The 27,877-nt window shown below is 33.9% G+C and overlaps 1 protein-coding gene across 1 annotated transcript in view; it reads left to right on the top strand.

Moving 5' to 3' along the window:
- Positions 1-24,974, top strand: part of LOC104540235 (CUB and sushi domain-containing protein 1-like) — a gene marked incomplete at both ends in the record, with an annotated part of 33,623 nt that extends 8,649 nt beyond the window's left edge. The window contains 10 exons of the mRNA XM_010183985.1: positions 557-730; positions 1,660-1,833; positions 4,065-4,138; positions 7,011-7,122; positions 8,204-8,383; positions 14,039-14,200; positions 15,207-15,319; positions 16,786-16,873; positions 20,865-20,997; positions 24,821-24,974. Coding sequence (XP_010182287.1) covers positions 557-730; positions 1,660-1,833; positions 4,065-4,138; positions 7,011-7,122; positions 8,204-8,383; positions 14,039-14,200; positions 15,207-15,319; positions 16,786-16,873; positions 20,865-20,997; positions 24,821-24,974 — 1,364 coding nt within the window. The remainder of the gene's footprint in view (positions 1-556; positions 731-1,659; positions 1,834-4,064; positions 4,139-7,010; positions 7,123-8,203; positions 8,384-14,038; positions 14,201-15,206; positions 15,320-16,785; positions 16,874-20,864; positions 20,998-24,820) is intronic.
- Positions 24,975-27,877: the final 2,903 nt, after the last annotated feature.

Below are 27,877 nucleotides of genomic sequence, written 5' to 3'. Positions count from 1 at the left end.
CCTCTTTCAGAAGCTAGAAAACATTGAAACATTTTTAAAGAGTCTTAGCCACTAATAATTGCCAATAAAGTCAATGTCCATTGTGTGCTGAAATCCTTAGAAAATAAGCAGGTGAATGGACAGAGTCATATTAAGGCCTTTAAATAGTGCTGCAAAATTCGTTTACAATAAAATGCTAATATTTAGAATTGTAGAATCATAGAAACATGTTTATTGAAATAAATAATATTTATTGAAAATTTTTACATAGCTTAGTAGCCTGTTGCCAACAATGATCAGTAATGAATATGTAGGGAAGAGATTCAGAACTAGGTAAACTAGGTAAGCTTGTGGCTTCCAGCAACCTAGAGCTCAGGGACTTCCTAAACTTAGAGGTGGTATTTCTGTATTTAAATCGGTTTCCTCTCTACTACTGCTTCTTTGTCAACACAGCAGTGCTTTGTTGGAACTGAACAGCATGATTTTTGTTTGTTTTGAAAGTATGAGTAGATATTATGTTGCATTCTTGTGAACTCTATAAAGTTTTGAAGTGATAACTTTTCTTTTTATGACACAGCTATTACCTGTGGCCCCCCTCCACCAGTACTTTATGGGAAAGTAGAAGGATCTGATTATCGCTGGGGTGCCAGCGTGAGTTACAGCTGTGCAGAAGGCTATCAGCTATCTAACACAGCTATTCTGTCCTGTGAGGGTCGAGGAATTTGGCGGGGAGACATCCCACAATGTTTGCGTAAGTTTTCAGTGTACCATTGTGTTGGGCTTCACCAAAGCTACCATTAGTTGTCTAAGGCTCAGTCAGTTTCTCACTGTTTAAAAAGGACTTGGCTAGATAGGTAATGTATGAACTATTCCATAGCTTCTCCCTCCTTCTTCCAAAAAGCATACCTTGTTATGAAATTGAGTGGTTGTACCCATTTAGGGTCATGGTCTTTTCTCCAAAAGTCTTCCATCTGTTAGCTGATCGGACCCATCACCATTTGCCTTACTGATAATCTTTTTGAATGTTGTAAATTTGACTTGTAGTGAGCACAACTGAAATTTTCCTTTACACTTTTCCTTTGCTCTTCTGCATTTCCATTTCCAATAACAGATGAAACCAAGGATCCTAACCCATAAGCTCATAGCCTTGCTCTCCTTTCTAAAGTCTTTTTTCTTTCCCTAGGGCGAGTACATACCCTCATATCTTATTTGTATTTGTTTTTCAACTGCTTCTAAATCTGTCAACTCATATCTTTCAGTGCTTGAAATCTTGTCAGGACTCTGACAAACATTTTTCCTTTTACTTAATTATGGCAAAAATGTCCACCCTACTCATCTGAGGGTGACCAATGTGAAAACTGGATACATTTTGAAACATCATAATATAGCATTGTCTACTCTGAGATTACTTTGTCATCCAAATCTAATCAGGATTTAAGTGTTTAAATTAAAAGGTCTATTTTTCCAAGTTAAGATTTGTGCTTATCATAACTATAACAGCAACAATTTTAAATTGCTGTCAAGAATCTATCTGAGCTGCAATCCTATACAGATAAATGAACATAGCATTTGCACTCATATTCAGTGTGCCTGATTTGAACATAAAAGAATGTAAAATACTTTAGTTGAAACATGTGTTTTTTAATAACTTTTTATTTTGTTTCCTTTTTTATGTATTAGCTGTATTTTGTGGTGATCCTGGTACTCCAGCAGAAGGACGTCTCAATGGAAAAAGTTTCACCTACAGATCTGAAGTTAGCTTTCAGTGCAGACCTCCTTTTATTCTGATAGGCTCTTCAAGAAGATTCTGTCAAGCAGATGGTACTTGGAGTGGAATTCAGCCAACATGCATTGGTAATAACTACCACTACTTACGCAGTTTCTGCTGAGAATATTTTGATAAACTATTACACTATCATAAATGTAGCAATTATCTTTCCAAATATAGAAAAAGTCTGTGTAATATAAAAAGAACAAGATAAATAAGGTTATATTTTAAGTATAAAAATTTTAGGATAAACACCATCACATATGAAGTCATTTGTAAATTTACATGTTTGCTTGTCTGCTGGAAATGCAGAATGTCAATAAGAGCAAGTGCATAAATTTATTCCATCTATTTTTAGAATCTTTCAGATATGCAGAGGACTTTGGCAGATTAAAGACCAGATTCTGTCACTGAAGAGTTAAAGGCATTTGTCAGAAACAAACCTCAATCAAAAATCTTTTTGGACTTTGTCAAAGTGCCTTGTACAGCTCAAAAGGATTAATCCCTCAGAAGGATTGCTGGGTCTGGTTTTTTGCAATTCTGATAAACTGCCAAGTATTATTAGTTCCTCATTGACTGATGTGCAACTGATAGGCTTTTAAAATGTATGTAATCATACTAACTGAGAGAAATACTGGACCTGTAACTGCCACTGACATTGGCATATCCAGCTAGGGGTGACTTGCTAGAGAAAATTATTTTGGTTTTATAATAGAAGAAATCCTCTTTGATATTTTAAAAGAAAAACATTCAGATATAGACTGTAGACCGTTTGTATATTTTACTGTGGCTGAGATGTTGGGTATACAGAAGAGCTGGCGTGGACACTCTAGGAAAAGGTGGCAAACGTGGTTACTGAAAGCAGCCTGTATTAGTACATTAAAACATTAACATAATACAGTTTTTTGATATGCATTCAAACCTTCTTCTGTCCATAGTTTTTATGAACTTGGCAATCCATTCTACATCTGTGTTTTTTAACAGAGGCAAGAAGATTTACAAAAGCTGAATCTCAGTTCTATTGTGAAGAATCAAATTTGAAAATGTTGTAATGACATTTCTATTTCTATTTTATATAGCATAACACAGAAGTACATGGAAAATTTACATAATTGTTTTTATGTTTGCATAAATAGAAAATATTAGACCTATGTCTAGAAGTATCATATGATGGCAAATGATGCAACCTTCATGTGGTACTTCTAGGTATAGTTCTAGGTATTGTTCACTGATCTTAATTTTCAAAAAGGAAAACTTCTTAAAGTATTTCTGGGTATTGATAATTTTCTTAAATTACTTTGAGAGGTCTTCTTTTTTTTCTAACTTTTTGTTCAGATCAGACGTATCTTAAAAAGTCAATTCATCTTCATGTGCCTATTACTACCACTGGCATTTCAGCTGATGATAATTTGTAAAAAGTTCTTGAGCTGTTCGTGATAAGTTAAATTTTTCCTCTACAGAAAACTAAAAATGGTTACATATGAAATATAGTCCCAAGTGATGTTCTTTGTAATGCAGTGTCAACACAAAAGCAGACTTGGTTGCCAAGAGGGTACCACATAGTAAAGAAAGATCCATAGGATCAGGCCCTGTGCTGTCTACCTGGTGGATGTGACTGGGCAACCCCAAAGCAAATACATCAGAATGTGAAGTGGACAATGCTGAATCAAAAATAGTTTCAAGCAGCTTTAAATCACATTCATGAAACTGATCATCATATAATTAGTTATAGTCCATTGGTGTACCATTTTTTGTGAGGATAGTGTCTTTTCATTCTCCAGCAACAACTGAGTTAGTAGTCCATTTGAAACTTTTTGTTTTTTGGTGGCAAAAAAAAAATTCTATCAAGAAAATAAGTATTTTTCTTGCTGTAAGAAAGCAGGTTGGTTTTGGGTTTGGATTTTTTGGGGGGTTTCAAGGGTTTTTTTTCGAAATCTATTTTAATCATTAAGCTGTTTGTTGGGAAAGAAGAGAAGAAAAAGATGTCCCTATATGTTCCATCCACATTTTGAACAGTGGGATACAGTATTTATTCACAAATGTTTAAAAGGATAAGCTTAGCAAAAATTAATGCAATCCTAACTCTAAAGTCTACAATGATGAAGTTACCTGTAAAAAAGAACTTGTGATCTGCCTTGGAAATTTAATTGGAAATACAAATGCAATATATAGTAATGCACTTGTTACGTTAAAAATTCAATTCTTGTCATCACTAGACTTGGATAAAATGACTTAGTCTTTGCAAACAGTTTACTGTTACTCTAACTATTCTTTCCATACTATAATAATATCTGTCATGTTTCACACTTTACATTAGATCCAGCTCACAATACATGTACAGACCCTGGTACTCCACATTTTGGAATACAAAACAGTTCCAGAGGATATGAGGTAATTCTTTATTTCATCCACTAGCTTTCTAAAATGAAAATGCATTTAATAACTACAAATTTATTAAATTACCTGTAGTCTTAAATGTCTGACGTAAACCTTAGAAATTTCCACTTTTTTCATAAAAACTCATGCTTCATTCCAAGTTGTTTTTTTTTTAACATACAGCTTAAAGAACTTACGAACTTGCAATATATTGTGTGTTCAGTCCTTTAGGAGACTTCAGTAGGGAGGCCTATTTATAAAATGATTACCTAATATGATATGACATGATATAATTACTTTCCTTTATGATCATGATTCTTTCATACATTGATGAATAGTCAGTAAATAACTAACAACCAAACACCTGTCTGATCCAAAGGCCAAGTAGTCCTTGACAAAAAAGTCAGCAAGTGACTTTACTAAATTAGCAATTCATGTTACACTTTATTCAGTCAGAGAAAATAAAATTATCCTATGAGTTGGATCCAGGTTCCCTGTGTTTAATGTCCTGTCTATAATTTCCAAATTCCTCACAGATTATTAGTTTATCAAGTGACAGTCAGAAAAGTGACTAAGGAAATAAAAGTAGATGCAACAATGACCAGTCCACAGTTATTATATGATTGATTAAATTCATGTAGATAGATTCTTCATGTATAAATATTTGAAATTGGAATCTAATTTCTGAACCTAAGGCAGTGTATCATATGGTATCACAATCAAGGTAGTAGAACTGTTTTTCAAAAAATCCTTTCTGTAAGTTTCTCAGGTTATTGGTACACTCCCTCTTCTGCAGTTGTGTCGTCTGTCACTGATGTGGCTGTCAGCTCTTTTCTTAACCTTCTGCTCCTACTTGGCTTGCAGTTGCCAATGCACTTCTTCCCCAGCCACATCTTGGGGCCTCACCACTAAGGTGGTTCTTGTACTAAAATGTGCAGTTGCCTTTTTCTCTGTTGTCTCATCTTGACCCTGTACCTGTCCCCATCATCACTTCAAAACCAACTCTAATCTATATGCCTAATTTGATCAGGGGTTTGGGTGTTTTTTCTCTCCTCCTTTTATCTGTCTCACAAATTGTCTTTATCACCAGAATTGTACTGGCCAATTCACTGTTCTAATGTCTGTTAATTTTCTCTTCTCATTCACCTCTAGAGGTAATAGTAAGTCTTCATCTGTTCTGTTGTTGGTCTTTCTCAAGTATATCTGTGTTGGGTTGACCCTGGCTAGATGCAAGGTACCCACCAAAGCCATTCTACCACTCCTGATTCAAAGCTAGACAGGGGAGAGAAAATACAGCAAAATGCTCGTGGGTTGAGATAAAGACAGGGAGAGATCACTTGCCAGTTACTGTCACAAGACAAACAGACCTGACTTGGAGAAAATTAATTTAATTTATTACTGATCAAATCAGAGTAGGATAGTGAAAAAATAAAAAATAAATCTTAAAACACCTTCCTCCCTCTCCTCTCTTCTTCTTGGGCTTAACTCCTGAATTGTCTACCTTCTCCCTCGAGCAGCACAGGAGGATGGGGAATGGGATTTGAGGTCAGTTCATCACATGTTGTTTCTGCCACTTTTTCCTCCTTAGAGGGAGGACTTCTGACTCTCTTCCTCTGCTTCAGCATGGTGCCCCTGCCACAGAAGACAGTTCTCCACTAACTTTTCAACATGAGTCTTTCCCATAGACTTCAGTTCTTCATTAACTGCTGCAGTGTGGGTCCTTTCCATGGGGTGCAGTCTTTCAGGAACAAACTACTCCATCATAGGACCCCCACAGGGATCACAAGTCCTGTCAGCAAACCTGTTCCAGTGTTTCACTCTCACATCTATCTGATAACACAAGATGTAGACTTACTGGTGAAGTAGATCTTTCTTTTTGGCATATGGGATTAGCAGGGCTTTCTCTTTGTATGACTTAGATAAGCTTTTAACAGTCTTTCCTCATTACAGAAAGGTGTGATGACAGGCAGCAGACCTTTGAAGGGTTTTCTCCTATCTACCAGCATCCTGTCTTGTCCCATTCATATTGTGTCTTTTGTGCTTCACTGTGACTGTTACAAATGCCTCCGGTGTTTTTCATTTCACCTGATCATATTTGTTGTCAAGATGTTCTATCCAAAACAAAAGTAATGCTTTACTGGTCAACTCCACATCCTTAAATATCTTGGCCTAGAGTTGTATTCTGGTTACTTTTGTTAATACCACCAATAAGTCCATTTTACTAGTACTTTCTATACAATCTCTCTCTCGTATGTTATGAAAATTCTTCATCACTTGCAATTTTATATCCAGTTTTCATGCTTTTCTATTCTCAGTGGTAGTCTAAAGAGAGTTTTCTCAGTTACTTTACCTTTTCTTCTGAGAAAGGTATATCATACTTCATCATAGGAAGTAAAACTTAGGCATTTTATACTAACAAACGCAGTGTAAGGAACTGTGCTTGTAGTTTTCTCTAGTGAATTTATTTCTAGATTGTTCTTCATAGTTTTTTTCTTTTTCCTTTTTACCTTCAAAAAAAATTATTCACAAAATGAGAAATCTTTGAAACAGACTATGGTCAGGTTCTATTGAAACATATGCAGTGATGTACAGGAAAAAAAAAAGACATCTCAGTCATTTAGTTTGCTTCTGCCACACTGACAAACTAATAAGCTGAAATGTATGATTATCGTTCTTTTCCATGTGCACAGCCTCATCAGTGTTTCCACTTATTGCTTTCAAGTTTATTAAACTTCTGATCTCATTTAAAAAAATATTTCTTTCCAGAAACTCTATAAAGAGGACACTTTATTTTTTAAAAAATCTCTTCAGTAGCTTATCACTGTTTTGATATCTGACTACATGCGATGGATACCTCTTTTTTCTAACATTCTGTTTTGATCTTTAGGTTGGGAGCACAGTCTTTTTCAGGTGCAGAAAAGGTTATCATATTCAGGGATCTACCACCCGTTCTTGTCTTGCTAACCTAACATGGAGTGGCATACAGTCTGAATGCATTCGTAAGTCTGGTTTCTTATCTAATGAGTTAGAACATTGTGCAGTTTTAAAAGAGTTATAAAGTGATGCACATGGAGATTCATAGCAAATTATATGCTAAAAAAATATATACTTTATTTAAAACAGTATTTTAAAATGTTTTTCATTTCACATTCTAAGAACAAATATGTATTTTGGATATTAATTTGAAACAAGATATTACAGGGTTTTTTTCATGAAGTTCACAATAGTTCTATCAGTTTTATTCAGAAAGTCTGTCTTCATTAACCACTGCATTAGCTGCTTTAAATTAATCTAGGTTTTGTGTGTGTGTTGGATTAATAGAGAACAGAAAGTGACCTGAAGTATGCATGGGGCTGTTTATGATTCACAAAATACTAGCCAACAAAACATATTTTCTGGGCTATGCATGAGTATGCAAATGATTAGTGTATTTATAACTCTGTATAGGTTGGAGGACATCAAAAAACTATTGTGTTAAAATACACTGCTCTACAGTAAAAGTAATTCATTAGAATGACCTTAGATTCTTATCCTATTACAAATTATCTTTGGGTCACTATAAATGTACACCATGGAGCACAAAGAAAGAAGCATACTGAGCAACCATACCTCTTATAATCAATGTACTGTGACAAAGACTTCCTATGGAACTTTTATTTCAATTGAAATTTATAATGAATTTATTTAGCACAATAACTGCTCTGTAATTTTCAAGACTTTTGAAACCATTGAGTGGAAGTGATGCTTGAAGCTGTGACAGTACAATAATTCACAGGACGAATAATTGCATCCTGTACAGTGGCATATGCTTCCCTTCATTTTAACTCTTTTCTGTTTGTTATCATGATGGAATTTTGGTGCATTGTTTAAAAATATGTGATAGTATAATTTTTATCTTCCTACAATCTTATAAGTATAGAGTGTTATTTTTACAAGTAATAGCCAGTTGACATTTCTAAATCATGTACAAAGTTTACATAATGAAAGGGAATTTTTCATGCCTTTATTTCCCATTACGTACTCTAATCCTAAAGAAACTGTTTATCACCACTTTTTCTAACTCTAAGAAACCCTTTGCAGCTCATGCTTGCAGGCAGCCAGAGACCCCGGCACATGTAGATGTGAAAGCAATAGATCTTCCTACTTTAGGGTATACTTTGGTGTATACCTGTCAGCCAGGATTTTTTCTTGCTGGTGGATCAGAACATCGAACATGTAAACCAGATATGAAATGGACAGGAAAATCACCTATTTGTAAAAGTAAGTCATTACTCAAGTGATATGCTGGGCCCTACTTTGTTGGATTTCATTTTCCCTGTCATTTTTATTTTATATAGTAGGATTATTTTTTTCCACTCAATATTTTAAAATATATATGACAGAACAGCTTTTGCTTCATGAAAGAAACAGAAAAAAATCAAAGTGTTCATAGTGTCTAGACCTCATGGTAGAAAACATGGGACTATGTAAGTGTAAATGTACAGACATACATATATACACTTACCCCTAACAGCAGCAACCAAAACCTAAACAATGTAAAGTATTACTTTTAAATGTATTTATCTTTATGTCATGGTTTTAAACAGTATTTCAATGTATTCAGTGCTCGATGTATGATTTTCTATCAGGAACAAGATTTTTTGATTCATTCAGGTATGCTTTTTGTCTAAGAAAATTTTCAAAAATAAAAAGGAACAATAAAATAAAGAAATAAATACATCATTGCACCAGACTCCACTTTACTTATATTCATGTAAATTTTATGTAGTTTTGCTAGATTAGCTCTAAGGATAAACTTATGAGGGCTAAATTTGCTCTTCACATGTGAATAAACATGGCTGTTAAGTTCCTGATTCAGAAAAATAAGACAAAACTACATTTAGAATATGAATAGAAGGAAAAATATTCAGATACCATGGGAAAGATGTTTGCAACATGATTTTAATTCTAATATGTCAAAGAACACTAGAGTTGATGTTTGAACAATATTTGATTTTTCATTACTGTATAGATAGACATCTTTTTTCAACATTCTCAAGATGTATGATCTACACATAAAAATGTATCTTCTTATCTAGTTCCCTAAAGAGTGATTTTTCATGGGTACTATATAAGTAATAATTTGAGATAAATGTTCTTATACAGGTTTTTTCTTGATTTTTAAAAAGATTAAATATAAAATACAGTAAATGTTTCTATAAGCAAGATTATTTTTTTATTGTCTTACAGTCTTTAGTTATAATTATCCTTGAGTGCTCCACACTTTTTGTGCTTTCTTAGCATTTGATCAGTCTGATCAGTAAATTTCTGCTCCTAAAGAAAAAAAGCATGCAAGACTGAATCTTCCTGTGGGACATTAGTCTTTTTAAAGTTCCTAATGATATGAGGCCAGAACTTGATCTGGGGTCAATGGACATAACTTTGCTAAGTTTACCAGAAATACAGCAAATGACACGAGTTGTGATCCTTTCCCATGATATCTGATCATGTCATCTTAATCCAGCTATCTGGCTTTTGCCGGTTTGTGTCATAAATATATCAAACTTCATTAACACAATTTTTATTATATTTAATAATCCATTATTCATAATTAGATCTAGTATTCATCCCCTCTATAAGGCTCTCTTTTATAGCACTGGGACTGATATAAAAATTGTAGGCCTAAATGTATGCAATACTTGACTAGCCAGATGACTTTCCACAGTAAAAATGTTGTTTACCTAAATTATTTTATGATAGTTGTGTGTATAGATTTGAACGTTTAAGGTTTTCAAGACTAGTTATTTCTGTTTTAAATATGACTCTATTGGATAAGAGATGTTTGCATCCATCAGGCATTGTTTTAACATACTATTTAAAAAAATGTTCATGGAAATGATAATTTGTCTTTTTACTTGTAGGTAAAGGAGTGAGAGAAGTTAATGAAACAATAACTAAAACTCCAGGTTTGTATACAAGAGTTTTAGAGCTAAATAAATTAAATTGATTTACATCCTAGATTGTTATGGATAATAAATCTATTTCCAATATTTAACTTGATTTTATTGCTCATTTCAGAGGAATATGAATACTGAGATCTGTCATAATAACAGGTGCCATGTAAATCCTATTCTATGAAATGCTTTCCCAAACAACATTTTTAAAATTTCTACGGTACTAATTTTGTGTATTGCACAAAAACCCTTGTCAAGACAAAAAAGATGAAGCATATATACATAACAAACAGATTTGAAGTAGTTTTATATCAGAGAGATTGCTATAATGGAGAGCCTTATAATGAGTGAAGACTATAATTTTAGGGATTTGGTTTAGTCAAAGTTCTGCCCTTTACATTGCAAGAGTTGTAAGAAACCACACAAAAAAGGTAACAAGCTAGAAAACCAGTTTTGGAAATTTTGATGTCCTTCATTTCATGGAAACTATCAAAGTGCTCTAAGATAGGGTTCCCCAAACTGTGTGGACTGTCATTAGGCAAACATTACTGCTGCTTTCCTATGCTTCCTCATGAACATGTGTCCATTTAACCTTTTCCTCCTGACAATGACAAAATAGGCAAATACACCTGAGAAATCCTTGATGTAGATCTTTTTAGGTTCAATCATTTTCAGAAAATGAAAGACCTTTTTTTTTTTAGCTGACTTATTTAACGATGAGCAGAGTTTTCACCAAATAAATGAGCTTGCAATTCTATGTTCTGAATTATAGCAAGCTGCAGGAAAAATAAGATTAATGGTTCACACTCATGACTGCTCACAGGAGGACTCTGTAGAATAGATGGAATAAAAAGGTATTTCTGTTAATAATTAACCTTCCTGGTTAGTTTATTAGTGAGAGTGTCAGGTGAAAACATAAATGAGTTCTTCTAAAATGCATTCTTTCTACAGACTCACGATAGAGCAGGATATAATGTGCATTTATTATAATTAATATACAATCTTCATTTATTGGAGGATTCACCTCACCGAACACCTAAGGTATACATTAATCTGCTACCACACAGGTTTTGAAGTTTCAATGCCAAATTAAAATACAGACCAAGTCTCCAAATACATTTGCTATGCAGAACATCAGTGTCGATTCACACCACATCATGTCCCTTATAACTAGTTTAGATAAGTAAATACTATTTGGAAGGCATTTTTTTGAAAAAAAAGCGAAATGTGATGATTGCAAATGCCAGTAGTGGTAAGCAGAGAAATGAAACTGTGTGAGAAATGCCAGTAATTAACAAAGGAAAATTTTAAGCTATTTTAAAAAACCAAGTCTGCACTATTGTTATGTCTTTTAATATTGTGAATTCTCTTTATTATCTTACACTATGTATTTTGGAGAATTTTCTTCACCTTATTATGCTGGCTTTTAGTAGAATTAAATTTGCTACTATTTATATTTTAAATGGGATGAAGCTAATATTGCTGAACTAGAGTTTTTGTAACAGAATAGAAGAATGTTTTGATTTTCCACCTTTGTATATCAGAATAAGAATTATTTTTTTTATTGTTTATTAAATGACTGTTTTTGCCAGAGTTAATATTTTCATAAGCAATAATATATTTTTACAGTATGATAAACTGTAATTAAGTATAAGTTGCAACTAAAGCATTCTCACAATACCCTGAGAAGGTCAAGAACTACAATACTCTGGTTCTCATGGTTTTCACTACTTTGTATAGTCTTTGCAAAAATAGTTCAGAAGATATTTTAATGTGTAGCCATGGATTTCCCCAATTGTCATATTCTGAGGAAAATTTGCAGTATTAGTACAAAACCATCAGCTCATTTCCTCATTCTGCATTTGCTCACAGTCTGTGGGAAAGGAAGAAACAGTGTAAGGGCTTGGCAGAGTTGAGTCAGAGCCACTCCAGTTCCTCAGCAGCATCCATGAAACTGCAGCACTTGCATTTTAACCTTTTACAAAAACACGGCTGGGGAAGCAGAAATATATTTTGCTCTTTTATTCCTTTACTGATTCAGTCCATCTGCAGCACGTGCAAATTCTGTAAATACTGACTCAATGGTACTATTTTGCAGAGATTAACAGCTATTATTGACAGAGTGGTTAGAGAAACTAGATACTGAAGGTGTCGGATGTGATAAAAGAAGTATGAATGATGTTTACTCCTTTGTAAAGTTTTACATAGTACCTGCCATGTTCATACCAGTAATACTAGATGTTAACCTTCATGAGAATAACTTCACACACAAAATTTTAATTAAAAGCAAGGATGAATAAAAATAATTTTAACATAATTTTAAGTGCACGTTTCAAATTTACTGTATGTCGCTATTGCAGCAAAGCAATGAGAAATATGTAAGAAAAAGAGTCTGAAAGACCCTTTACAGAATTAATGTATTTGCAGAAAATTCTAAGGACTATGAGATAGTATTTAAAATGCTTCAGAGTTTTAGTATCAAGTTGATGTTACCTTATGTAAAGCCCCAGTCCTGCACTGAGTTTTGCTTTGGGAAGGAAGCACTTAGGATTATTTGAAGGTGGTGTCTCAAAGACATGTAGCGAGTCTCCACTCACTTGGAATCCAGTGGTGGTACAGGCAATATAGTAATGATGTTTTCAAATCATGCCGTATTGAGTTTGGACATTTGCTTGTGACTTTTGCACAATTTGAAGGCAAAAGGCACTGAAGAAGTTATTATTCTTCCTCTATAAGAATTGTGTACTAGTAGGTGTAATAATTAAGAGACAGTCACCAGCTAACCAGTCATCAGATTTTCGGATGTACTGCCTGTCAGTATGTTTTATTGGAAATACACAGTATTATTGACCTGCGTTTGAATTTTAGTAGTTGGTAAGGCTGTCATTTTATCAATATATTTGATGGGTTGAACAGTTCTTTTTATGAAGTTTTATTTTGATTCTTAAAGTTTTACTTCTCAAACGGTAGCGCTAGACATAGCTTAGTTCTAAGTGGAAAAATAACTATTTTTACTTGTCAGAGGCTGCCAGGAAACACTGGATGCTGCCTGGCCAGGAGGAGGGCTGGTCTCTTTTGGACAGCTTAACTGTTTCTTTATTTTAACTGTCATGTTTGAGGGACTTGTTTCCCCGATTTCATAATAACAAAGTATGTGGGAGAAATATAGCAATGTGTAGGGGAGAAATAAATGTTCAAGACGTAGCACCCTGTAAGTGTATCTGACACAATCTTCTAAGAACTTTTCTCTTCTGTGTTTCCTTTTTAATTAATGTGAATATCGCAGAGTAAGAGACTTTTTCTACTCTGTCAGTGATTTAGCCACATATTTAAAATACAGCATTTAATGATCCATAAATATTTTATTGTTCTGTATAGAGGAAAAATACCAATAACAACAAACAAATGACCGAAATACATAGACTTCTTTTATCTTCATATAGATGAGGAGTCTAAAAATGACTGATAAAAAGACTTGTGTTTACCTGAATCTGGAATTCAGTGCATTCAGTTGAATATTCAGTTGATATTCAGTTCTAAATCACACACACAGTGTAGCTTTAACAGATACATGAAACAAAAGGGATGGCCTAGGACAGTATCTGCTTTCAGGAAACCCTGACTTCAGAATATTATTCTCTTTTTTTTCATCATACTCTACAGCTACTGCGCTTTAGGGGAAGAGTCCATTATTTTTTATAGTCTTGAGAACATTTACTGAAGCACACAAGCTATGAAGTGTGAGGTTATTTAAGAACATATATTGTAATGAACAGGTGTATTATATTATAGGCAATTGTGTGGAAAGGTCATTAGATATACTGTCTTTACTGTTGTAAAATTCTTACTATCATACCTCCTTAGAACAGTGAATTAATGCTCTAACAGGAAAAATGAATATCACAAATATGGCTAGAAAGATTGCTACTTTGTTGTAGTTTACTTCTCTCTTTGTTTCTTTTTTTTGCCTACTTCTATTTAGTTCCCTCAGATGTGTTTTTTATAAATTCGCTGTGGAAAGGGTTTTATGAGTATTTAGGAAAAAGGCAGCCTGCTACTCTGACTGTTGATTGGTTCAACACTACAAGCAGCAAAGTGAATGCCACATTCATTGAGACATCCAACATACAACTGAAACTATCAGGTAGGTTCAGAATTTGGCGTTAAAAAAGCTGCTTTTTAAATTTTTTTCATCTGTTCAGTTTTGTTATATTTTCTGCCAAACAAAAAATGAAACTAAAACTTTATGTTTTCAATAAAAACAATTTTCTGCTTATTTTGCTAAAGGAAAGGTCCTAATGTAATGATCTGCACAAATTTCAGTCAATTTATATTCAGTCACCCGTCTGTTTTCCTCTTTCATTTCAAATAAATATTGAGGTAGGTGTTTTTCAACTCAGACTTTTGAACAGTATTGATGTGTTGAACTCACAGGTAATATTGAAGTGGCAGATGAAGTGTATATAGAATTTTAAAGAACTGTACTATTGAAAAGCTCTATTATTCGATAGTGATTAATATCTGCTTTAAAACAATGTGGTCTTGATAATGACAACAAAATAGGCACAGATAAATAACTCAGTAAATTATGCACACATTTTAATCAACATTGTGCATTCTTTTCTGCAAATCTGACTGCGAAGTACTGATTTAGCCTTTGATCACAGTTATATCTGAAAAGAGCATTATCAACTATCAGTACATTTTAAGGTCAAGAGTTCAGAGAGAATTTCAGTAGTTGGCTGCCAAATAGCAAATTTTCATTCATGGCAGTATCAATATTCACTATAGCAATATACTGTTGGGATGTGAGTAAAATACAATTTTTTTCTGATTCAGGTAACTTCCAGGCAAGGATTTCTGTCTGTATTCAGAATTATTGAATTCTTGTATGAAAAGACAAATATTCTTGCCCAATTATGTATAAAATTAAACAGTACAAAACTATCTTTGTATCTTGTGCTTAAGTAAAAAGAAGATTACAGCAGTTTAGATCTTGCTTTTTCCAGGTTATTAAATTCTGCTATTACAGAATGTTTTCTACAAAATATTTTCATTCTAAAACAATATACTAAGCTTTAAAATTATGTTTGAACAAAGTCATTGAGAAATTGTTTAAAAGGCATTTGTTACCTCCTTTATTTTAATAGGTGTTTACAAGAAAGAAGAAGCCCACTTGCTCTTGAAAGTTTTTCAGATTAAAGGACCTAGTGACATTTTTGTAAGCAAGTTTGAAAACGACAACTGGGCGCTAGATGGTTATGTAAGTAACCAGACTGCTATGGATAAAGCTTGCTGAGTTTAAAAGTGGAAGTCATTTGTGATTGCCTATTGTCCTGGTTTAGGGCTGGGCTGGCCACTAAATCCTGGGCAAACACTCTCTATTAACCCCTCTCCATTCCCCAAAAGGGAAGAGAAAAGAGAATAAGGGAGAGGGACTTTATGGGTTGGAAAATAAAACTAACAGATTTAATTAAAACAATAATACTAATACTACAGAATAATAGTGTAAATAGGAAAATAATGAAATGTATACACATATGTACAAATATATATACAAAACCAGTATAAAATCCTCCCACCACCTTCCCCCAATGACGATTACATCACCAGAGGCTCTGTGGAGTCAGGCACTGGGAAAGTCCCAGTCTGGACTCAGCAGCAGGTGGGAGCAGGATGCAGAACACACAAATCAGGATCAGAGGCAGATGAACTAGCAGGGTTCTGCTTGGACTTTGGCCATTGCAGGATCAAGACAGATGGAAGGGCTCCAAGATAGAAGGGTCGAGACCCTCGTGATCCCTCGGCTTTATACCGAGTATGACATATGTGGGATGGAATACATAATTGGTCAGTTTTGGGTCCACTTCTCCCTTGTAGGTGCAGACACGGCACCCATGGTGAGACAATTGGCCTTGAGCTTATCAGTTTCTAGCAGCACATACTGGAAAAAACATGCTGCTGGTTTCAGCAACTTCAGCCACTTAGAAGAGACTGAGCTGAAAAGTAAAATCACTAAATAGAAAATTAGTTCTATTTAGCTCAAACCAGGCCACCTATATAACTCTATCCAACGTTTCTGTTGCAAATATGGAATATAGCACTCTAGATGTCAGTGTAGAGATCACATTAATTTTCTTTTCAAAAATATGTATACAAAATTCTACCTGCCACACTCTCATTAGAATGTATAGTTTACTAAGAGGAAGGTGGAGTGAATCAGCATATTTTGCCATGTTTTTGTCTTGTTTTCTTAGATGAGAGTGGGAATTTTACCTTTAGCAATATCCTTTTTTGTGGTTTGGTAAATAGTTCACTGTAATAAAATTACATTTAAGCTTGGAAAAAAAAGAGTTATTTTAATCTTTGCAGTTCTCTTTTGTGCCTCATGGTGCTTTCTATGGAAAATAATTTAAAATTTGAGAATTCAGTGGACTTCTGTATCTATGTACCAATTAATTATGTGTATGCCAGTTGAAAAATTTTAAAATCCGGTAATATACCTCAGATATTTCAAAGTCATTCCGGGTGTTGCTCTGAAACTTTGTTTAATACCACTTCAAACTTAAAATTATAAATATTGTATAAGCATAGAGAATTCACTGATAATTTAAAGGAGAAAAGTGAAAATCTGGACTCCAAATATCTACTCTAAGTCATAAAAACCAAGAACGTAACATTCTTATTTCTTTGTTTCAGAAATCTTTTTTCTGTTTCAACATATTCTAGGTATCATCAGGGCTTGAAAGAGGTGTTTTTACCTTTCAAGGTGATATACATGGAAAAGACTTTGGAAAATTTATGCTCCAAAGACAAGGTAAATGCATTCCTAGAGCTTTAACTTCTATAGTCTTTTTGGGTCTTGCAAGAGTGAATTCAATAAATGAAACGGCTATCTAGATGAATTAATCATGTTTATTTCATGCCATTGTTATTATAATAATATAGCGAAATATGCATATTTGAAATATGTAATTCAAATCCCAATTTAAATCTGTTTAACGTGTTACTATCTCATGTTTTCTAGTATAGCAACCTAATAAGATGACTACAGGTTGCTTTTAAAGAGAATCTCTTTTAAAGAAGAGATGCTTGCTTTTCTGTGAATGTCTTTTTGAAACTAACAGGAATGTCATACAATGCAGAGACATTTTCTGCTCAAATGTATAAATTGCAGTCATAATCATATAGGAAATTAAAATGACAAAACCAACACTGATTTTAAGAATGTCATTTAGAGAATGCTTGTTGCTGGTGGATGGTTTTAGAATGTATATGTATTTGGATGGAATTCTACTTTGCTGCCCAAAATAGGAAATGAGTAACTGAAGTATATATTACAGCTATGGATTTGAGTGCTTCAGCAGCTGGTGAAAAATTGGTTATTTTACTAATAAAATATTTTTTAGTAAAAACTAATAAGACACTTACTCATAAAATATTTACTCATTAAATAGTTTTGGCAAATACCAGGTGTGGACATCTGTGTTTCCTGATCCTGGAACTACTGCAGAATGGTTGAAGCAGAGTAAATATACAGCAAAGTACTGGACTAGGAGGAGGAGACAGCCTAGCCAACATATATATAGCAGACTGTATCTATATTTTACATATATATATATATATTAAGCCTTGGTTTTGTTAACGTCATCAGTGCTGTACCCAATGCCCCTTTAAAGTTGTATCAAATCTCCCTTGTATTTCTCTGCTCTATTAACTGCTGTAATAATGGTTATCTTCTGGATTTGCTAATCTTGGCCACCTCTCAAATTGCTATTTATGCTTAGTCACAAGGGGCGGAAACCTTACTCTTCAGAGTCTCAGCCTAATAACTGCCGATTAGTGAAGCTGAATACAATTTCAGTCTTCAGGGTAAACTCTTATGTGGGACAGATTATTTGTCTGCCTGTACTTTCGTGTAGCCCTTATCACTATAATATCTCAGCTGCTTTTTCTTTCCGATTTTAACAAGCACATGGTAAAAAGCAGAGCATCAAGTTTTGTTCAAACATCCATCTTTTTTAGCAGCCTTTGATATCTTAAGCCAGTAAGAGTATGGTTCTATTGGTTTTGTATGAGGGGTGTATATGTTTTTGTGGGTTATTTTCTTAAGCTAGGACAAAAAAGATATCCATGGTTTGACAGCTACCTAATAAAATTTGAATCCATGTGTTCTAGCACTGAAATGAATAACTCATGGAGGTAAATGAAGAACAAGCAGAATGACAATTCAACAGTTACAGCATTCTCCAGAGGATATATTCTACAGTAGTGAAAAACATTGTCTTTATCATTGTTTAAAGTTGCATTATGAGAGCTCAGATTGTACATTTCCAAGGCTAGTAAGGAGCCGAAGTGTCCAGCTTGCACATGCATTCCAAGGCTGAGAGCCTCTCGTCTTCAGCTTTGATATCTCAGCAGAGAGCTTGCTACTGATGCAGAAACTGTGCACTGATTTTCTATTGATTGCTTGCTTTCTTTTGAAGAACCTACAGCTAAAAGGAAACAGCAAATTTCCAGCCATCACAGGTTCTTGAAAGGAGAAAACTCAGTAACCATCTAAAGGGTAGAAGTACAAAGCTTGCACAATAAAGACTTCACTATGTGTTACCAGAATTCAAACTTCATCTGACCTAGATGTTTTTTAGAAAACATTTATAATCTTACTGATTATCTGTCTATTAAATAGTATGTTTCTCAGTCACAAAATATGGCTGTTTAAATGAGTAAACCAGACTACTTTTTTCTTTTTTTTCCTTTCCTATTAGCATGCAGATAGTTCCATTTTTCTAGTTTTAGCTCTGGTAGCAATCAATACCTAAACTACAGCAGCACAACAGGCTTTCCCATTTCTCATCATGATAATGTTGTCAGAAGAAATACAAAGTTCACATCAGGATATGTTTAATCACAAACTCACAAACAGCTCTGAAAATGATTGTAATAAATAGACCAGACTGTGTTGAAGTTATATTGAGTCTCATACATTAATATAATACAAATTATCCAGAATTGCAGCAAAGTTTCTCTTCCCTAATGAAAAACACACCCAATACACAGTCCAAACCTAGTCAACTCTTCTCCAATGCCAATTACAGGTTAGAAACTTCAGTTAAAAATTTTAAGTTTGGTTACTCTAAATATGGTACTTTAAAAGCTGTAGAGATATAAAATATTCAGTTATCTCCTGTGGGAGTTTTGAGTACTAAGTATTAAATGTGAGTCAGTTATCTGAGACAGTTTAAGAAGAAATTATGCAAATATAAGTTTACACCTAGTTTTAAATGTTCAGTTGCACAAAAAATATTTAATTTTTAAAAAAATCATACGAAAAATTGCTTATTATGAATTTCAAACTACTATTTTTAGATGCATTCTGATTAGATATTTTATATTTTTTCTGCTACTTATACATTAAAATGTGTCTATCATATGTGCCTTGATAACAGCTTTGAGATATAAATTAAGAGTTTATTGACCATACATATTTCTGTTGGCTTCGGTACTTGGTTAGAAGTTCAAGAGTCATAATATTAATTCCTGTTTTTTGCTCTCATGAACTGAATACAGTCATTACCATATATTTTATTAATTACTCCAAATAATTGGAAAAACAGCTGGAGATTGTGACAGTAAATGATGAAGACAGTGATAACTGCATGCAAATTTTAAACTAATATCACTTTTAATCAACAAAAAATTCAAAGGACCATTTAAATTAACATTTCTTAAACTTTTTTGACTGTGGCAACTACTTGATTCTATCTGTCTATAATTTAGATTGATTGGAGAATGTCCAGTACCAGTGCAATATAGTACAAATATATAAACTTATGTCAAAAGGCCTTTTACACCTTGAGTGTTCAGACAAATATCTCAGAATAGCAAGCCCAGATATCTGTCCCAGCCCCATCCTCACTGTACTTTCCCTCTGTTGTGGTCTCTCCTCCTTTGATAGGATCTATATATTGCTCTCTGAAGAGTGATGAGTTCAAACTGGTAACATGGAGTTGTCTCCTAAAGTATTTTTTTTTCTATTAAAATTTTCTTTATTTTTTACCATTAAATTATTTTTCATACTTCACAATTTGAATTGGCAAGTTGGCCACATCTTTAACCAATTTAGCAATATCTTCCCTTATACTGATGGAAAAATGGGTTCCACAAAATGCCTTACAGTTCTAGTTATTTGCTCCTCCACAACAGGAACCCAGGAAGGCCATGACACAGGTGACCACTTCTGCATTGTCTGCACCTCAGTTTAATCCCAGTGCAAACACAGCTGCTAGAGCTTCTAAAACATGCTCATGTCTCACCCCTAAAAGCAGGTTGAGAAGCAGTACATGCACACAAGTGCACAGCCTTAGGAGTGCTATCAAACTGAGCAGAACCACTGTGGTTTATTGCAGTTACCTCAGTCCTCTCATCCTTCTTCATGTCTGATTTGGTATCATTGTTTGTTGCTTCTCAGCTGAATATTAAGGCTGCAAGCATAGAATTCTTTTTGCAGTATCAACAATTTTTTAAAGAAGTTAAAAGGCTTAATTTTATTAAATTATGACTCATGAGAGGTGTAGTTCATAATTATTTTCATGCTGAATACTGTTTTCAAATAATTTTGGTAGTTACTGATACATTATTAAGTGATATTAACAAAATTTATACTGTGATACTGTGCACTATTTATTTCATGCTTTAAAATATAATTATTTTGTCAAGATACCATTTTCTTTCATTCTTGCATAAAAAGAGAACTGTGAAAAGGAAACCCTGGAAGTCTTATTTCTGTCCTTTTTGTTTCATTTCAGGTCCTTTAAGTGCAGACACAGACCTTTCAAATCACTATTATGGTACAAACAGCAGTTCTGTTGCAGCTGCCATCCTGGTACCATTCTTTGCTCTAATATTATCAGGGTTTGCATTTTACCTCTACAAACACAGGTATTGTAAATGTTGTTTGTTAAGTAACTTAATAAGCTTTTTGCTTATATTTTGATAGGTAAGTGTAACTAAAGAACACAATGTTAAAGCTTTCAAGAATATCTTTACTTTTGAAAGACAAATATTTTTAAGTATTCCCACGAAGGGGTTCAGGACAGGGCTATTCTTAATGGTGAACAGTTTGAAAAATGAGTCACTGTGTTAAGGAGCAAAGACCTATAAACCTTTCTAGTTCATTAGGCTGAACCAGATTGAAATCTCAGTTCACGTGTTTTATTCTTTCATTTTAATGCTTTATAAAATTGAATGTATGCTGCTTCTTTCTAAATGCTTATGAGTATTAATTATACCAGCTGAAAAATCCATAAATCCCATGAAGGAACAGCCCATAATGAGACTACTTATAGTACATGCTGAATAAGCTAGTAGATACCACTATAATGGGCATCACTTCAGATTGTATGAAACTTTTACAGTTCATTAGATAATAGGATAAATCAAACCATCTTGTCTGAAATTTGATTTAAAAGCTTATATCTATGTAACTTTTGAACCTTTGTTCATTCTGAGAGCTATTTGACTAGAGTCTTCTGGAACTATTAATTTTTATATTGAGCTACAATGCTCTCTGACCTCCTTGTGTTATATGGAGTTTACAAAATGGTGTTTAACAGAAATGCTAATTTTTACTAATATGCTTTTAAAATTGTTGTGTAACCATGATACCAAGAGTATTTGTGATTGTAAGAAATCACATAGACAAGATTATGTCCACCATTGCCCTGTGATGGACTGGACTGTCTACCTACCTCAGCATTAGATGATTTGGGAAAAAGAAATTGCAGTGAGGTTTGAACTTGTGAATTCAAGTTAAAATTATACATGTCCTGAAATGTAATAGAGTATTTTGTTGAAAAAACTGCTCAGGAAGAACTTTGAATGCTTGTCTCAGAACCTGTTATTGTAAGATGCTTTTCTGATGCCTACATATTTACACTCTCAGATAGCTCCTGTTCTGCATTGAGGGAGACCCTAAATAGCAGCATGAAAGCACAGGCATTCAGATCAGGTGAAGAGATTGAACATAAAAGGAACATTGCTGTCACTTTACTCTTAGAAATAAGAGACAAACTAAAAAACAAATAAAATAAAACTGTGTTGTGACATAGGGGTACATTTTGTGGTTTATTCTATGAAGCTTGTTATGTCCTGCATGAACAGTGGATATTCTGTTTTCTATTTGGTAGAAATTATATATATACTTAAGAGAGATAAAACTTAGTCTTCAGACAAACAGCTGTATTCTCAATGTTTATGTTGCTGCTGGTGCAGCATTGCAGTACTGCCTACCTTAATCTAGTTTAAATGCATTAGGTACTTGAAAAAGATGTTACTCATAACTTAATCTTTCAGATAATATTCTTACCTTTTTACGTTTCTGAATAATTTCTTCAATTAAACCACAGTTTTTAGAGGAGTTATTGTCAGTGTCACATTGTTATCAGAAAATTAACAAGTTGATTACTGATATAAAGTAACTCTAGGTCACCTTTACACACTTCAAAACAAAACATCTTCCAACAGAAACAGAACAGAATCTGTGACTTTTGAAGGGACTTTCTTGAATTACCCTAACAACCAGAATAACAACATGAAATTTTCACAATGATGCGGTAGTAGTTATGCCCCTAGATGGTCTCTATATCACAGAATTTCAAGGTCATCTTAGGTGACAATTTTATGGATGTTTCTGCTGTGCTATGTCAGAATAATATAATCTAATTAAAACGTGCATTGTTAAACCTTTTTTTTTTTACACAGTTTATGTACCTTTTATCTGACAGACAGGGATTGCTTCAGGAATGAAGACAGTATCTCAGTCTTTCTGAACAAAATTAAAATATATTTAATTACTTACACTTAAGAAAGCTGCTAGTTAAGGTTTCTAAGCATGTTTTGTTACCTCTGAAATTAAAATACACAGGAAAATACATATTTATGAGTAACAGAATTATTTGTAGATTGTCAGTTTCCATTACTGACATCTTTCCAGTGATAGATTTCCCTATCTGCTATCCAAAACAGAATCATTTTCTAAAAGAGAGTTTGATTTTCAGGAACCCTTTTCTGAAGCTTTATCATGTGATATTTTTCTAAATTGTTTTACATTTATTAAGCACCATGTATCTATATTTTGCATGCCTTTGTTGTTTTTCTTGCTCTTATTTAATTACACACATGAAACTATATGCTGAACCTCCTTTATATATTCATTTAGATACTTTTGGATGCAAAGAGATTTAAAGTTAAAGTAGTAAAATATAATACAATAGGATATAAGTTTACTGGATATATCAGAAAGTCTGCACAATTCTGTTTAAATTTTCATTTAATTATTGACTTAAGTTCTAGCAGAACTTTGCATAAAAATGTGAACATCCTTGAAATGCTGGTATGTTCTTCACTGTGGTAAATCAATACCCAAAGTAGACAAGTGGTTACTGAAAGACAATTCTTAGTATCTTCTGATATTCAAATGTCAAAATTCATGAATATTAGCTAGGATTTGGTCAATCTGATTACATATGTTTGGACATATAAAATGTATGTCAAGGTATTTAGTAGTGTTTATTGCTGGTAGTATATATGGAGGTAAGCAGATCTGTCTGAAGTAACTGAAATTACTGACCATTACCTGAAGGTTACTACCACTAGCAGTGCAACATATTCTGGACACTTTCTATGTCTGTGCAAGTGTTACCTGACTGAAGCAATGCTGGCTGACTTTGCACTGACTTAGATTTGGTAGCACCCAGGAGACCTGTTATAGCACTTCAATGATACAATGCTAACTTCCTCTGGAATGTTAACAAGCAGCTGATAGCAGCAAGTTACTAAACCATTCCCTCTACCTCTGCTTGAAAACATGTAAGTCAATAAACTCTATGGGTGTTTATCTCATCTGAAATCCAAGATGTTATCGAAAGGTTGAATTAGGAGTCACTCAGTCTCATCTTTCTATGCACACCTAGTCATCTACTCCATTTTCCTGTCTTTTAAGTTAACAATTTGTGTTGATCTTCATTGGAACATTTGCACAGATGGTCCAGTTGCGTTCCTAGGTATACTGTAAAAATTAGTGTGGGTAAAATCCCAGATCTCCAGGAAAGTTAATTAGCATATGCTGATCAAATTAAATTCACCAAATAAAGATGCTACTGTATTTTTTACATTATTATCAATACTTTAGAAAGAAAAAGATGTGTATATTTGGAAATTTTTAAGGTGTTAATTTAATAAAGCTACAATAAGTATTTTCACTCTGTGTAAGGATTCTTTTATGGTCAGAATAGCAATCTAAACCTGAAAACGTCATGAGAAAAGATCATAATTGTTACTACTGATAGAAAATATTCTACGTGTTTTCAGTTCCAACTTTATTTTTTTGTACTTTTGTTGTATGTTGCTTTACTTCTGACTGCCAATTTTGGCACTAACAACAAGCTATGAAGTTTTCATTCTTTTGACATTGTTATAATGAAAAATGCACACCTATATTTTGCCTACATTTCTTCTGCACTTTATAGCATCAGTTTTCTCATTAGGAATTTGTTTTCTTCTCTTCATGCTGTGAAAAATAACTACCAGACAGATTTTTGTTAAAGTCCCTGAAACATCTTTTATGGCCTCTTTTTATCACTTTTAGACAGAATCATGCAACCTGCATAGACAGCATGGAAATATTATAGATAAAACTTGCAATAATTGTAGAATATTTATTTTTAATAGCTACTGATTATAATTTCCTGTCTTTTTTTCCCAGAACAAGACCAAAAGTACAGTACAATGGGTATGCTGGACATGAAAACAGTAATGGACAGGCTTCGTTTGAAAATCCCATGTATGATACAAACTTAAAACCCACAGAGGCAAAGGCTGTGAGGTTTGATACGACTCTGAACACAGTTTGTACAGTGGTATAGCCTTCAGTGCCCAATATGACTGATTCATAGCCATACCTCTGATGGACAAGCAGTAATTCCTTTGGTGCCATATACCAGTTTCCCTTCTTCTCTTGGCTTCGCTGCTGTAATCGTTAACATCTTCTGTCAGCCTACATGCAGCTAAATTTTTTGGTAAAAACGTGTCAGTCTTCTGGGGATCAGACAAAGAATATTTTTTCATCTTAAAGTTGGATCAAAATGCCTGGCTGCATCTGCTTCAAATCAAGGCACACTTTGAGGAAGACTGCCAAGTCATGCCAATTTGTCATATTTAATGCCTCAGACTTTCATATTTGTATGTGGCTGGATGCCTTTCAATGCATTCTTCTGGGCACTTGGATAAATCCTTTGAATACTGTGACAAATGATAGCACCACAGATTATGCCGTGGAATACTCTGAAGAAATAAAGCTCTCTTGAAGGAGAAGACGACCTTCCTTGGGGTTGCATACACCTGCAAATGCTTTACCATTGAAATCTTACTAAAATTAAAGAAATTTGCAGTGTATCTCATACATAGGGCAGTTTACCAATTTTCCAATCAACCATTATATTGCAAAATGTTAATGCACAATTTTTTTGCACTAGAGTGTTATGGATGACTGAGTAAAATACTGATAAAAATATACAGGGTTTCTACACACTGTCCATTGTATATAGACATTCACTTACTCTGCCAAGCAAAACATTCCACAATAAATGTAGTTGGAATATTAAATTATGAGCCCCATGCTTAGCACCAGTTAAAATCTTGTGCTATAGAGGACAATATTTCTTTTGTCAATTTTTGACTAAATTTCTTTGTAAACATGATTACAATTCAGTGGAGACTTTCAGCCAGAACAAGAGCCCATTTCTAAGAACTTTCCATTGCCAGTGTTGTTTTCTTCTGAAATCAGTCATCAATTATCATTGTCAGTATCATACTATTTAACAGCAGGGGGGTTAGCAGCTATTGCTGCTTGCCATGTACAAATGTGAATAGTAATTTATTTTAGATATCTCATAAAGTCCGTGAGCCTGTGCTCATAATACAGTCTTCCCTTTTGGATTTTTTCCATCTTTTTCCTGTAGTATGACATCATTTTCTGATGTTACATTGCTCTAAATTACATTACAGTAGCATATGTAAACCCAGAGCAAATTGTCTATAACAAGCTGTCATTCAGTTTCTACTTTGAACAAAGATAACTATTCATCTATCTTTGCTTTCTGTTTCTTTTCACATTTTAAGCACTCTGCTTACTGCTTTTGTACTTACACAGTTTGACAAAGTTTGAGATTTGTAAATATGAATGGTTGAGTAAATTGTTAACATTTGTTTAAAATTAGAGGTGTTATTGAATGAAAACAAACAGATAAATGATGCTATTGGGCAAAGTAATTGAATTGAGTTTCAAAATTATGAAATTACAGGAAACAGTGAAGCAAAATCTGATTCTAGTCATACACTTCGAGCTCAGAAACCAGGAAAGTTGCTTTGCTTTTCTTGAAAATTCAGGATTGTTTTTTGTTGTTTTGGTTAAGTTTTCTGAATTTCAAACTGTCCTAATGTCCAGATGCTATCCAAAACTGTAGAAAAATGGTTCTGAACTCCATATGTGTCTAGATCTGGCTGTTATACACACAAAAAAAAAGGTAATATAAGCCAAATAACAGATTTTTCAGCTAATGTTGCAGAATGCAAAGAAAATTTCAAAGGTAACCCTTGGTCAGCTTAACCACTCTACATCTGTTGGATGAAAAATACCAGCAATATAATATAGTATTGTAGGGCCTCCAGCTGTTATATTCTTCATATGAGCAAGAAACTCTGAAGAAAAATTAATAAATAATCCTTTCCAGTCAGTTCCTTGTTCATTTTGTTAGTAGTTTGGCTTTCTTTTTGTTTGTTTCTGAGGTTTTGTGCAGTAAGTTTCATTTATCTGTCACATCTCAGAACCCTTCACATTTCCTGAGAAAGAACAAAGTCATCAGATCAAAGTTGTTGTCCTGATCCTCCCCCATGTAAAGGAAGTCCCTCTGCAAATACCTTCCACAGGAACAATGGGCCAGGGAGGAAAGCTGTTGTGTGATTGAAGTGTTTGACAGGTGTTCAAAATAAATGTTACTGCTTTGGAAGTCTTTCTGTAGTGGCAATGGCAGAAAAAAAATGGAGTATTGAAAAAAGTGCAAAATTCTAGATATTTAGCTATTATTGATGTTTTCTACTCCTGCCCTTACAGTGTGTTCTTCAGTGAGTGGTCTCATGACCACCAAGCTGTGTGTTGGAGGATAGGTCTCGGAAAGGAACATAGTTAAATTATTTGGGGCTTTTTGTGTTAAAGAGCCTATGAATCCTTTATTCATTGGCTCATTTTGGGAAGATTATGCAAGGAGTGTTTATCTTGAGTGACAGTTCTTCGATCAGGGACACTCAAAATTGGGGTACGAGGACAAATTATCCAAAGATGTTTGTTTGGAGTATTGATTAAATAGGAGCTTCAGACTAGAACTCAAGTAAAGGAAAGCTCTCTTAGTTCTATCCACATCCTTCAAATCCCTGTCCTTCTGTGCTATGTTTGAGTCTTCTATTCAGTTTGGATCTCTTTCTCCTGAAGTTATTTTACAGGGCTGTGTATACATGCACTTATATATGGTGCTTCATCAGAACAAGACTTAAAATGTTGTGCAGTGGCCAGGTAATGGCAGCCAGGAAATCTGCTTTCTGAGATATATGCAGAAGGCTTTTCCCCCAGTGTTGACCATATCATTATGACGGGCTAATAATACATGCTATATATTTTTTTTAAAAAAAGGTTATGTGCTTCAAAGCTGTTAAAAACTGCTGCTTCTATCACACATCTTGCCTTTCTCCAGGCTAGCTGCAATAATTT

This window comes from Mesitornis unicolor, unplaced genomic scaffold (assembly GCF_000695765.1).
Source record: "Mesitornis unicolor isolate BGI_N332 unplaced genomic scaffold, ASM69576v1 scaffold47274, whole genome shotgun sequence".
In the NCBI taxonomy this organism is placed as follows: Eukaryota; Metazoa; Chordata; class Aves; order Mesitornithiformes; family Mesitornithidae; genus Mesitornis; species Mesitornis unicolor.
The sequence above is the reverse complement of the archived record's forward strand: the minus strand, read 5'-3'. Positions and strand labels throughout refer to the sequence as shown.